This window comes from Paroedura picta, chromosome 15 (assembly GCF_049243985.1).
Source record: "Paroedura picta isolate Pp20150507F chromosome 15, Ppicta_v3.0, whole genome shotgun sequence".
Taxonomy (NCBI): Eukaryota; Metazoa; Chordata; class Lepidosauria; order Squamata; family Gekkonidae; genus Paroedura; species Paroedura picta.
The window spans coordinates 31402693-31416565 of NC_135383.1; the positions used below are offsets into that span (position 1 = coordinate 31402693).

Genomic DNA, 13873 nt, shown 5'->3' on the forward strand with positions numbered 1-13873 from the left:
CCAAAGTCCGGCAAACGCTCCCGGAAGGCATTCCCCGCCAGGCAACACGGTTCAGTTCAGTTCAGTCCTCCATCTTTCAGGGGGAAACCCTAACCTTCACATGTTTGTGTATTTTGCAGGGCATTTTGGTTCTGGTTTTATTTTTGGTGAATTTGTTTCTAAGGGAAATCTTTTCTGTTTGAATGAGGACTCCAGTCTGCTACCCTCAGCACAGCTGCTGTGCCTGCCTTGTGCCACCGTCACCCAAACAGCTGTCTTCATTCAACCAAGACGGAACTGTCAGCTTACTAAAATCTCCGTAGGAAAGGAGGTTTTTAGGTCCATTCTGGCCCCTGGAAGGTCAGACTGGAAGGATGTTGCCTGGAGATGTGATTTCAGTCATGTTGCCATCGTGCTTGAGTCCCTCCTCCCTGGAGCCTCTGCTCGTTCCCCTGGGGCTGGCTGTCTCCAGGCAGGGGTGCCGTGCCTCCTTATGTGCACGAGAAAGGCTTTTAGGGGCCGAGCTGTCATTGTGAGCCACTTTCCCTCCTGCCTGGTCCTCGGGGGCCGAGATGTAAGAGCCCCCTTTTGTCAAGCTGCTGTAAAAGCCGAGGCGTTGCTGCCACGGCCTGTGGCCCATGGTGCTGCTCTGGAAGGCTGGTTTTAGTGAAGGCAGAAGATGGCAGTCCGTCTCTGCATTCCAGACTCCGCGGCTGGCATCCTGTCCTTTTCTGGGCACAGTCCAAGCTGCTCGATTTAACCCATGAAACCTTTCATTCCCTCTTTTCTTCCATATCCCATGGTGGTGCTTCCTGTCACCTCCTTGGTGGCACCCTTTGTTTGGCCACGTTCCAGACCCCTCCCCCGGGTGGGAGGTATAAGGAGGCATTCCTAGTGGGTCTCTAGCTCTGAAACATTGGCAAAAGAAAAGGGACTCCATGCACCTTCTGGTTGCCAAGTGTCCAGGCTGTCTTTTTCTGCCATATGGTTCTGGGTGGATTATTTTTGTTTGCTGAAATGTTTTTGATACTGCATTACTTGCACTGAGCTGATGTGCAATCCCAAATCAGTTAGTGAAACTGTTAGTTGTATGAAGCCTGGCTAGACATTTCAAGAGAAAAATGTTAACATGTTCCAAATCTTTGGGGCCTTCTTTTTTAATTAGAAAGTGCCTGCAGATGATCAAACTAGTAAATGAAAACAATTCTTCCCAGCTTGCCCTTCTCCATGCAGGGAACAGGTTAAGCTGCTGTGGGCACTCCTGAGCAGGGAAATGGCAGGAAGGGAAGAGCTTGTTGACACATGCACTTGACACCCTAATGAGTCTCCCACAAGCTGGGACCTGTGAGAAACTCATGGATCCTCTAGGATAGATTCAAGTGGGTAGCCATGTTGATCAGTGGCAGTAGAAGGGGCACCTTTAAGACCAGCTCAAGTCGATTCTTCCCAATAAGGAGACTTTGTTGAAGAAAAATCTCTTTATTGAAAATAAAACAAAGCAGGCATCTCTGAATCCTTGCTAAGACTAATGCACCTCGGGACAGTTCCTCCTTATCTACCCTTGTCACTCCCACTGACCTCAGGTTTATGTGTGAAAACCTCCATATCACAGCTTCCCACTGTTACCCCTGTGAAAACGAAAGTTAGTTTCAGACACAGCCGTATCCTTTGGCCCCAGAGTTAAGAAAATAACCCATTACAAAGCACCCAACAGATGTATGGCCCTTCCAGCCTGCCTGAACCCTCAGTGTATTCTACTTTACAAAACCCAGACATATAAAACAACATGGGGTTACATTGGCTCCTCTATCTACTGTAATTAGATATAGAAATATAAATGCAGAAACATGGCAGAAGCATATAGGCATATGGTTTAGACCAGGGGTAGTCAAACTGCGGCCCTCCAGATGTCCATGGACTACAATTCCCACGAGCCCCTGCCAGCGTTCGCAGGGCCGCAGTTTGACTACCCCTGGTTTAGTCACTGACTTCCCCAAAGAGTCCCTCCCTCCCCAATCAGTCAGGGGCAGACTTCTCTGGTAACTGACGGTGGAACTCCCAGATCAGCCTGGAAACTCTCACAAGTCCCGCATGCACCCTCTCCCTTCCTCCCGCAGGAAGTCCTTTTCAATCTGCCAGATGATGCAGCTTTCCCCTTAGGAGTCTAAGATCTTGTCCACTTCTTAGTTCATCAGCGCAGACCGGAACAAGGGCCTCGGGTGCAGGATGCCACTGGTCTGGCAACAGAGCTCGCTCGAACAGACTGCTGTGGAAAACAGAACGCACACTTTTCGTACGTTTTAAGGAGCTTCACGTCAACAGTCACTGAATCAATCACGCGGGAAGGGCCCCACCAGTCATTCTCCCAATTTGTGGGAGGGTTGTTGACGCTGGAGGTGTTTGGTGGAGATATATACCTGGCTCCCCTCGTTTCTTGTCAGTCCACTGCTTGTAGGTCTCCTTGGTAGGCACCAGCTGAAGCCAAGCTTAGTCCATTCTTGCATGTCCACTGGGTTCTCACGCACGTGGGGCTTCCCACATCAGAACGGGTCTAGCTCCAGCCCCATAATCCAGTTCAAAAAAGGACCTTCCTGTGCTTTGATGGACTCCCTGTGCTTTGCGTACTCTGCAAAGTAAAGACGTTTGGTCCAATCATTCTACCAGTATCTAATGAAGCACCACAAATATTGTTCCAAAATGTGATTGACCCTTTCAGTTTGCCCATTTGTTTCGGGGTGGTAGCCTGAACTCAGTCTTTCCCCCCCCCCCAAATTTCAGCAGCTCCTGCCAGAATTTGGCCACAAACTGCATGCGGCATTCAGAGTTTATTTTGACAGGTGTCCAGTGTATCCTAGAGATGTGCTGGATAAACGTGGAGGCTAGGTGGTGTTGTGCCGTTGAGGAGGAGGAGCAAGAAACAAAGTGGCGTGTTCTAAAAACAAATCTGCAACTGCCCAGAGAGTTGTCTCATGACTAGGGGGCAAGTTTGTAATAAAGTCCATGGATATGACACTTCAAGGAACCGAGAAGTACCCGGGGGGTTGTGCCCCAGCCTCTTAGCAATGTTACAAGTAAGGCAGCCTTGGCCATAAGTGTCAATGTCTTTCCTGATGGTGGACCACCAAAACTACCAGCATGCCAAATGTGGGGCTTTCACAAAACCAGAATGTCCTGCTGTGTGATTGTCATGGCTTAGTCGGAGGACTCATGTCCTGGCCCCTGCTGCGCGGTGCAGGCACGCCCCCTTGAAAAAACAAACCCTCATGGTGTGTTAGGTTTGCTTGAAGCCATGCGAATTCTGCATCGAACCCTAAGTCTTGTTGAAGCATCACTGCCTTGGTGTCCAGCGGAGGCAGAACCCCTGCCCATTTACTCATTGTGACTGTAACCGATCACAATGGCTGGGGCAAAAGCACAATATTAGCCACTGGCTCCCACTCGCCATTCCATGTCTTGCATGTAGCCAATGGCCGTTGCAAGCCTTACATGAAGCAACTCTAAAATGATACAAACCACACACATGGAACTCCTACCTGGGAATCATTGCTACAGAACAACGATACCTGGTCAGTCAAATGAAACTGACTTCAAAAATCTGTCCCTGATTTCTCTTGCAGCTAAAGCAAATAAGGCAACTTTTGAGGGTCTACATCTGACAACAATGTGCGTAATATTTCATCCTATTTATGCCCATTACACATAAGAAGCACCTCTCCCAAAAATCTGGATCTCGGTCATAGATAGAGAGAACAATGAAGCACATGATGAATTCGATTTTTTACAGCTGGTTCTCCACAGAAAAATATCCTTAAATCTCCTGGTCTCCAGGGATATTTACTTTCCAGATCAGATGTAGACACAGTCTGGAAACATAGAACAGTAGAAGCCATTCTGATTTTAAAACTCCTGATGTTAGGTATTCTGCACAATCATAATAATTTTTAATTCTTCCATACCTTATTATTATTATTATTATCATTATTATTATCATTATCATTATCATTATTATTTATTAGATTTATTTCCCGCCACTCCCCGTAGGCTCGTGGCGCGTCACAACAGTCTTATCCCCATTAAAATACCCATTAAAAGACTTTAAAACAATCCCAACATGGCAGAAGCTCTCATTATTCCCACCCCATGCTATTAGAGTGGCAGGGAGGGTGGGGAAGAGATCTAACTTACTAGGTCCGGGGGCGGGAGAATGTTGGCACTCATTCGCTGACCCCGGCCTCAACCAAAAACCTGGCGGAAGAGCTCCGTCTTGCAGGCCCTGCGGAAAGCTGGTAAGTCCTGCAGGGCGCGCAGCTCACCCGGGAGCTCATTCCACCAGGTAGGGGCCAGGACCGAAAAGGCCCTGGCCCTGGTTGAGGCCAGGCACGCTTCTCTAGGGCCAGGAACGATCAGAAGATTCTCCCCCGCTGAGCGTAAAGCCCTGCGGGGGATATAGAGCGGTAGGCGGTCCCTCAGGTATGTGGGTCCCAACCCACGTATCAAAACCAGAACCTTGAACCTGATCCGGGGAGCAATTGGCAACCAATGCACCTGCCTCCGCACCGGCTGGATATGGGCCCTCCAAGGTGTGCCAGTGAGGACCCGAGCAGCTGCGTTTTGCACTAGCTGGAGTTTCCGGATCAGAGACAAGGGTAGGTCGGCGTAGAGCGAGTTACAGAAATCTATTCTGGAGGTGACTGTCGCATGGATCACTGTAGCCAAGTGGTCAGGGGACAGGTAGGGCGCTAGTAGTCGGGCCTGGCAAAGATAGAAAAATGCCTGACCCACTACTCTCTTGACCTGAGCCTCCCTAGTCAGGGAGGTCGCAGGGTCATGGCTATAAACCCAGGATAGCCATCCCAGGAACTAACTGAAGAGTCTAGATTGCCGTTTAGATTGCCGTCATACAGTGCCAGAAGGTTGTTTCGACCTGTTACAATAAGCTCTCATCAGCTCATTAAAACAAAATTTAGAAAATGAGTAATTCTGAATAACTTGTGAACTATGGGAAAGTTTCAATAAAGCAAGATTAATAAGTATTGAGGCTCTAATATGTGCAGCTGGGACACCCTGGGGGAGAGCCAGAAGTCTCCACAGGGAGAGTCTCTAGTCTGTCAATTAGAGTATTGTTCCATAGAGCGATTGAGGAATCAGATTCCACCTTTATTATAATTTTAGAAATGTCCCAGTTGTTTTGAGTGCAGTAGCTCTTACAGTCTCTATATGAGCTCTCCAAATTAATGTACCTTTAAAAGTTATTCTAAAATATTTGAATACCTTGGTTTGATCAGTATTGTCGTGAATACTCCAACGGAACTTCTGGGTTCTCCTCCCAAATACAACCACCTTTGTTTCATCACAGTTGCTTTTAAGTGCCTCACTATCACAAAATTCACCCAATATTTAGAATCATAGAGTTGGAAGGTACCTCGAGGGTCATCTATTCCAACCCCCTGCACAGTGCAGGACACTCACAACTACCTGCCCACCCACGGTGACCCCAATTATATCTACAAGTGATCCTCCCACCAAAAATCTCTGAATACTCCTCCAAGTAAAGTGTTGACATCACCTCGCATGATCTGGACACTCGACCTTTAATACAGCCCAAAATCCCATTTGCCTTTTTAGCTAGCAAGTCACACTCCTGATTTATGTTCAGTGTCTGGCCTACTAAGACCCCCAGACTGTTTTCACATGGAGTCCTGCCAAGACAAGACTCACCCATCCTTTAGTGATACGTTTGATTTTTCCTACCTAAATGAAAAACTTTATCACTATTAAAATTCATTTTAGCCCCGTTTTGTAGCCTGTCAAGATCATCTTGTATTCTGATTCTGTCTTTTGCTGTGTTTGCTACCCCTCCCAGTTTAGTATCATCTGCAGATTTAATAAGCATCCCCTCTATTACATCATTGAAATGATTTATAAATAAGTTGAGCAAAACAGGGCCCAGGACAGATCCCTGAGGCCCTCGTCACCCTCTTCAAGGAGATGATGAACCATTTACAAGCACCCTTTGGCTGTGATTTGTCAACCAGTTATTGATCCATACCACATTTTACCTACTTGTCAACAAGAATAGCATGTGGAGCCTTATCAAAAAGCCTTACTGAAATTAAGGTAAACAATGTCCACAGCATTCCTCTGATCTAGCAAGGTGGTAACTTTCTCAAAAAAAAAGAGAGCGATAAAGTACCTACACACTCCTACGTTGAGCATGATTCCCCTCGCAAGAGGAGAGGTAGGAATTGAGCAGTTCAGCCCTCTCTTCATCACCTGCTACATTGTCACTTTCTTGTCCTCACAATGATCCTACCAGGTTCTTATTATTTTTCTTTCTTTGAATATAACTAAAGAACTCTTTCTTGTTTTTAGCATGTCTTGCTAGCCTAAGCTCATACTTTATTTAGCTTTATTTAGATTTAGCTTTTCTAACACTCTTCCTACAAGCACTGGTTATTTATTTACATTCCTATAAGGTCCTCCTTCCATGTAATAAATCAGACTTTTTATTACTCAATTCTTTTGAAGGCTGTTTATGGAACCACCCTGGTTTCTTTAGGTTCCTCCCAGTTTTCCTTCTCAAGGGAATTGTCTATGACTGTGCCTTCAGCATTTCACTTTTGAGAAACTCCCAACGTTCTTGGACTTCCTTCTCCTTAAGTTTTTTTTACCATGGGATTCTACCCAACATAACTTTAAATTTGTTAAAATTTGCTCTCTTAAAGTCCAGCCTGTATGTATGACTATGTACTGCTTTTCTCTTTCCCATGATCATAAAGTCCAAAATCACATGGTCACTACTACCCATCATGCCCCCAACTTTGCATACAAAGCCCCATACACATCAATTGCAGGAGAACAAAGTTATCAGCATATAACAAAATAGGGATTTTTTGAGATTTCACTGAGGGTGCCACAAATTCCAGTCCTTCTAATCTAAGAACCATGTCATTAAGAAGCAAACTAAAGTGTATTGGTCAACGACACAGCCCTCCTTAACTACCATGTGCATAGTGGAAGCCTGTGTTAGTGATCTAGGAGATCCAACCCTAACTTTAGCAAATATATCAGTGTGAAACTCCATCAAAAGGTATAGAAGATAGCTGTCGATGTTCATACCATTCAATTTGGCCCATAAACAATTTCTATCAATTTAAGTGAATGCTGCTGCTAAATCCACAAATGCAGCATTAGTGTGTCACTTGGCACTATGAATGGCCAGCTAGACACTGATTGAAAGTACTCATTCCCTTGCTAAATCCTACTTGTAAGTTGGAAATAATATGAATGATTGATTCCCATTCTTACAGTGTTTTTAACAAATATTTATTATACAGTCTGGCTTCACCATTTAGCAGGCTAACAGGTTGATAATTCTGGGGGCAATTCCGCACCAGGATCTATGTAGCAAATTGGTTGCGGAACGAAAAAACGCCATTTTAAATAGTGGAATTCGTCGTTATGCATACCTGCCTTTGTAGTGGAATCCAGTTGCGTTTCTATCGTTTCCCACAGGTTTCCGGCCTTGGCAAAAATCGCTAGCCAGGAAGCCATATTGCCCAGCATTGTCCCACCCCTGGCTGTCAATCAAATGAGCAGCCAATGGGCGGCTGTTATCATGCTCCCAAAAAGCCCCTTTCCCTTTAAGGAAGGTTTTAAAAAAAAACACACGTTGCAACGAATCTGCGTTGATTCGTTGCAATGGAGAGACCCATCTAGGTAGCAGGTGGTGTTTGAGCTGCCGTTTCATGGTTGCCACGCTCTCCCCAAGTGAAAAAAAAATAACACCCCCCCCCCCCCCCGCACGGGCGCGATTTTCGGCCAAAAATAGAGGGAAAAATAAAGGGAAAATAAACCAGCAAACAGGGCTGTGTGTTGCTTGGTGCTTGGTGACTTTAAACAGCTCTGGGGAGGGACTGCAGCCGGGGAAGCCTCGCTGGGTAAATGAAGGCTCGCTGGTGCGTTGATCTCCACTTGCTCTGAGAAAAAGAAATGGCGATCGCTTCGCCGGAAGATCAGAGGAGAGAGCCAGGGGGAGGGACTTTGCAGAAACCGCAACAATGGTAATGCACAGAACTTTCCCGCTAGTGTTGCAGATTGGTTGCAAGAGTGTAGCGCTTTCCAAAGGTGAATCCACTTTTGGGGATTTCCCTGAAAGCGCTACAGCGAAGTGCTTTTTGCGCATCGGTTTCAGGAGTGTTGCAGATTGTCAACGACGTTGTGCATAACAGCAAATCAGTAGCGATTTCAATTTGCAACCATTGTGCAATTTTGAACGAGTGCGGAATGGCCCTGGGCTTTGGATTTCAGTCCTTTTGTCTTGATAGGGACAACAATGCTCAATTTACATGCATTGGGAATTTTACCTGTATTGGTTATCTGAGTAAACAGTTGGCCAAAATCAGGGTCCATCAGTCCTAGAAGGCGTTACACATTTTTGGAAGTATTAAATCTTCAAATGGAGATTTTCCATTTGGATGTATTAAATCGTCACCTAGAGATTTTTCTTTATCTCATTAACAGTTACTGGTGGCCATTGTGGAGGGGGCAAGGCATGAGCATTAGGTAGTATACCAAAAATTTGGGGAAACTGTACCACTGTCTCCCACTGGCTCTCGTGCTGTGAGAGGTGGGACAAGGCATCAGCCAGGAAGATCTGCTTGCCCAGCAAGTGTTTCAGAGTAAAAGAGAAGCAAGGGGAAAATTCTGCCCAATGTACTTGCTTAGCACTCATTTTGCAGATCAGTCCAGATCTCAAAGGGAATCTCCTCCCCACCAGCCGATGCCTCCATGTGGACTGGGCTAGCTTAATGGCTGCTGTCTTCTCCTCCTATATTGCCCAGGTTTGTTCTGTTTCTCTTCTATGTTTCATTGAACTTTTCTGACAGGTAAGCACAGTGATGCTGGTGCTCCTGCTGGAGCAAAACCGTTCCCATAGGTACATCACTAGAATAATCTTGGATGATGAACTCGTCTGCAAGGATGGGTTTCATGGTGAACCTCCTCTTTAACTTGTCAGAGGCTTTTTGGCATCCCCCCCCCCCCACTGTAAATTGGAGCTCAATTCCTGTGCCCCATCCTCTTTAGTTTTTTAAAGTCTGTTAAGAGGAGGGTGATTCGGGCAAAAATAGGCCAAAACAAACAAAATCCCTAAGTCCTGACAGTGAGTCCAGGAGGTTGTTGTTGTTATTATTATTATTATTTTTATTTCGATTTAAGGTTAATATTTGGGCACTCCCATCCACCTGAGAGGTATGCCTTATGGGGTTCAGGCTTGCAATGGGTCCCGAACCAGCTTCCCACCAGTTTATACTGCTGAGGGGCTGCTTGGCCATCTTCCTCCTCTGGGCCCAGTTCTGGACATCACTTGCCAGGTGCACTCAGCCCATCAGGGTCAAGGGATCAATGTGCACCAGGGCCCACTCCAAGATCTCAGGGTTGAGTCCCTCTCAGAAGAACTGTACTATGGTAGCTTCAGACCATTCATTGACTTTGTTGGCCACTGGCAGAACTCTCCAGCAAAGCAGGCAACTGACCACATTCCCTGTTTAACAGGCTGCAGTTGTGCTCTGGTCCAGTTTACCTGGAGAGGATCCTCAAAGAACTCTTGTAGCACCTGCTTGGTGTAATGGTGTAGTGGTTAGGAGTGCAGACTTCTAATCTGGTGAGCCAGGTTCAACTCTGCACTCCCCCACATGCAGCCAGCTGGGTGACCTTGGGCTCGCCACGGCACTGATAAAAAACTGTTCTGACCGAGCAGTGATATCAGAGCTCTCTCAGCCTCACCCACCTCACAGGGTGATTGTGGTGCAGAGAGGAAAGGGAAGGCGACTGTAAGCCGCTTTGAGCCTCCTTCGGGTAGAGAAAGGCGGCATATAAGAACCAACTCTTCCTCTTCTTCCTCTTCTTCTTCAAAGTCATAAAAGTCCACTAACCACTCCATGGCATCCCCTTCCAGACAGACACAGTTGGCATCAGTCTTGAAGGTGCCCCCACATTCTCCCATGAAGGAGGCCACCCGTGAAGTAGTCCCATGAAGTAGTCCCGCTGAACACTGCTTTCATGTTCTTTGGATCCACCTGGCCACTGGTCCCAATCTGGCTTGGCAGGTACACCACCTCCCTCCTCCTGATGTGAGGGTTGCACTGGTGCCCCTTCCCTCTGGATCAGCATCAGCAGCATTAGCCAGACATACAAAACAATATGGGGTTAGTACTCTACCCTAATCCTTATCCATGGTTCCTCTATATATTTGTGAAACAGCCTTGGGGTGGAATGGGTCTGACAGTCCAAGTTGGAATAGGGCTGATTGGCCCTGCCCCTACAGCTCCCCCCTCCCTCCCTGGATGCTAACCACGTTCCTCTCAGGCATTCCAGAGACAGAGAGAGACACACAGAGCCCTGCCAGACTGAACACGAGCCCTTATTCCCTCCTATCGCTCCTGCTGCAAGGGAGGCAGAGAGAGACACAGAGAGAGCTGCCCCAAGCTGCTGACAGAGACACAGAGAGAGCTGCCCCTGCTGCGATGGAGGGAGAGAGAGAGACAGAGAGCTGCCCCAAACTGCACACCAGCCCTCCTTCCCTCCTAATTATCTGCTATGCCTTCTGCTGCGAGGTACACCAAGTGCCATTCTGCACGACTTAAATGTAGCAGAAGTCTTACCTTTGGTAAATGCTACAAATTCAACATTCCACATGACGTCGTACACAATCTGCAACACTCCCGCAAAAATCGCTTCGTTGTAGCGCTTTTCGGGAAATCGGGAAAAGTGGATTCCCTCTAAAAATACTGCTACACTTCTGAGCACAAGATGCAACACATCAGTGAAAGACATGTGCGATCTCAATGTAGCGGTAGAAAGAATGTCCCTCCCCCGCTTTCGCCCCTGAACTTCCAGAGAAGCAACGAATGAGCGAGGCTTCTCCGGCTAAAGTCCCTCCACAGAAGTGCTTAAGAGTGAAACAAAGCTCCATACTGCAAGTGTCTTTAAAGTTCCCAAGCACAATACAGCCCCCTGCTCAACACTGCCCGTAATTTCGGCCACAAATCGTGCCCATTGGGGGGGGGAGATTTTTTTTTACTTGAAGAGCGTGTAAACGATTAAGCGCCTGCTCCTACGCCAGCAAAAAAGGTCTTTCTGGGACAATGAATGCACAAATATTCATTGCTATGAATTAACACATATTCGTTGCTACTGGTGTTTTTGGCTTTTTAAAAACTTCTTAAAGGGAAAGGGGCCTTTCGGGAGCACAAACACAACAGTTCATTGGCTGTTCTGTTTGATTGACGGCCAGGCGCGGGAAGAAGCGTGGAAAAATATCGCTTCCTTTGTTGTGATTCCAGCGAGACCGGAAACATGTGGGGAATTAATACAACGCTCCTGGGACTTCAATATTCCACTAGAATTAAAGGTATGCGGAATGATGAAATTCCACTATTAAATATAGCGTTTCTGCATACTGCAAACATTCAGCAAAATTGGTCCTTGTGCGGAAAGCCCCCAAGTGACAGGCAGTGAGAGGGAGAGGGGGACACACACACACATTTCTGCACTTCCTGGTGTTCCCTGGGTCCTAGCACTCATTGCATTTATGCTTGCAATGGCCTTTCTTGCTAGTTAGGTATAAAAATATAAATGCAAAAAAAATGGCAAAAGCTTGTTCTGGCATCAGGTTTATTCAAGGTAAAAGTTTTCAGCCCATATATGTAAGTTTGGGTAAGCAGTAAATTAGCATACAGTATGATTAAGATATTTAACAGATTCAGGAAACAAACAGGAATAACAAGTTTGTAAGACTACAGGTTGTTTGGGTAACCTTATAACAAATGGAGCCTTGTGATTCTTGTTTGGTCCCTGAATCCGTTAAACATCTTTATTATGCTGTATATGCTAATTTACTGCTTGCTCTCTACCTATATGCATAGATTGGTCATTCCTATTTCATTGTATGTGTCCGGGCATTCAAAAGCTTATACCTGGGATAAAACTTGCTTGGACTTAAAGGTGCCCCTGGACTCAAAAGAGAGTCATTTGTACAAGCCCAGTTTTCAGGCTCTTGAAGTTTTCCCTTTTTTAATATTTTGGATTTTTCTATAAACCTGGTCTCTCAGGTTTGTAGGAAAATGATTTTGTCTGGATCAAGACCCATGTCATGCATGCCACGGGACAGATCCCACATTAAATCTGGAGATGTGGCCCAGTCTGGTGTGTGGTCCGGCTAGGATCCGGGAAATGCTGCTTGAGAGCCTTGCCCTGCCGGAATCTCTGCTGCATGACTGGGCCAACCACGATGACCTGGCATGCTTCATAAGGGGGCTGTGGGTAGCCAGGAGGGGAGGGAGAGCCCCCTTTAGAGGGACTGCAGGGGGGAGGGGGAAGACAATTTCGTGCCTTGCTGAGCTCTTTGAAATGGCCTCGTTGTTTCAGTGATGGTGCTGCCTCTCCTCTCCTCTCCTCTCCTCTCCCCTCCCCTCCCCTCCCTTTTGTTTTTGATTCTCTCCTTCTGTGAATTAGGGTCTGTTTCCTCACTTAGCAATAACCCTTTACTAGGTGTGTGCACTCTCATTTCTTCCCTAGCGTTACCTTAAAAGAAAAGTACTGGTGCAGGATTTGACCTTTAGGACCCTGCTTACTACACAGCCTTGGTATGCATTACATTAAACCTACATGGATTTCTTCCTGCCATGCATTCTGAACCACAGAGTGTCCCATGAGAGAGAAGCAGACGCCCAGGGATAGTTTAACAAGCTTTTAAAGAAAAATCACACATTATAACACAAGCCTTCTTCTGCAGGAAACGAGTGTCCGTAGGTGAGACGGAACTTGTAATGATGGCTCTACGCCGGTGGCCGTGAGTCCCCTGCATCATACCTGCACTGTGGACTTCCTTTGGCCCCTTCAGCAAGCCTCGTGACTTCTGAGGGAGGGAGGGAGGGAGGGAGGGAGGGAGGGAGGGAGGGAGAAAACACATAAAGGCTTTTCCTTCTAGAAAGCCAAAGTTTGTTTCAGACTCAGCAGGTGAATCTCTGCATGTCCATCCTCTCAGATGAAAAACTTCACCTCCTTGTCAGCACTGAAACAACTTTGTTTTCATTGGATGGAAAAACATAAAGCAAGCCTCCCTTTTTGTTGCGGGAGCCCCCCCCCCCCCAACCCGCTGTTTTGTGGCTCTTCCTGTGGGTGTGGCACCATCTCCTGGGAAGGACCATTTTGGGTTTCAGGGGTCCAAAATGCCCCCTTGCACATGACTCCATGTATGGCCATGAGGCTGGAGGAGAAAGAGCATTGTTGAATCAGACACCTGTATTGGCCTAATCATCACCATAAGAAAACATTTATGCAAAAGACAAAGGGGTCCAGATCCCGGGTCACTCGGGGAAAATCCCATGAAGGACACTGCGGAATGTGCCCCTGGTCTTGGAGGAAGTGGCGGGAACGAAAAGGGAGGGAGGAGAGAAAGGAGTCCTTGGCACAATCAAATATTTTCCTCTCTGATGGGCTGGCATGTGATGCTTTTAGCCATCCTGGTTGCTGATATCTGGTGTAAATAATGTATATTTAATTTATTGTCATTGTAGCATCTTGTATTTGTTATTGTACAAATAGATTCTAAAGAAGGGTCAGAAATGTATATTTTGTTGCTTAAATGTGTCTTTGCAAAATTCATAAATAAAGGAACATATTTTGTGTCTATAAGGGCTCTTGTGTGACCTTTTGTCCACCCAGAATCTGCGGCCCCTCAAGTATTTTGGAAGAGGGAGAAAAGCTTTTTCTCTCCCTCTGTATTTAAGTTCTGTCGTGGCAGCCCCAGCAAGGGGAAGCAGAGGTGGGCTTCTGATGCCTTCCTCTGGGGACCCTCCATGGTGGGATCCCATCCAAGTAGGGACCCTAT

The 13873-nt window shown here is 46.6% G+C and overlaps 1 protein-coding gene across 15 annotated transcripts in view; it reads left to right on the forward strand.

Moving 5' to 3' along the window:
• RAP1GAP2 (RAP1 GTPase activating protein 2) overlaps positions 1-12899 on the forward strand; it is a 189445-nt gene extending 176546 nt beyond the window's left edge. For 12 of the 15 annotated variants that reach the window (XM_077312245.1, XM_077312246.1, XM_077312248.1 and 9 more), the window contains one exon: positions 120-1957. Coding sequence is in view for 1 of the 15 variants with exons in the window: in XM_077312254.1 (XP_077168369.1) it covers positions 12776-12796 (21 nt within the window). In the remaining 14 variants the exon portion in view is untranslated. Of the gene's footprint in view, positions 1-119; positions 2399-12775 lie in introns of those variants that run through there. The other 3 variants (XM_077312243.1, XM_077312254.1, XM_077312255.1) reach the window with 2 other exon arrangements.
• The last annotated feature ends 974 nt before the right edge of the window (positions 12900-13873 follow it).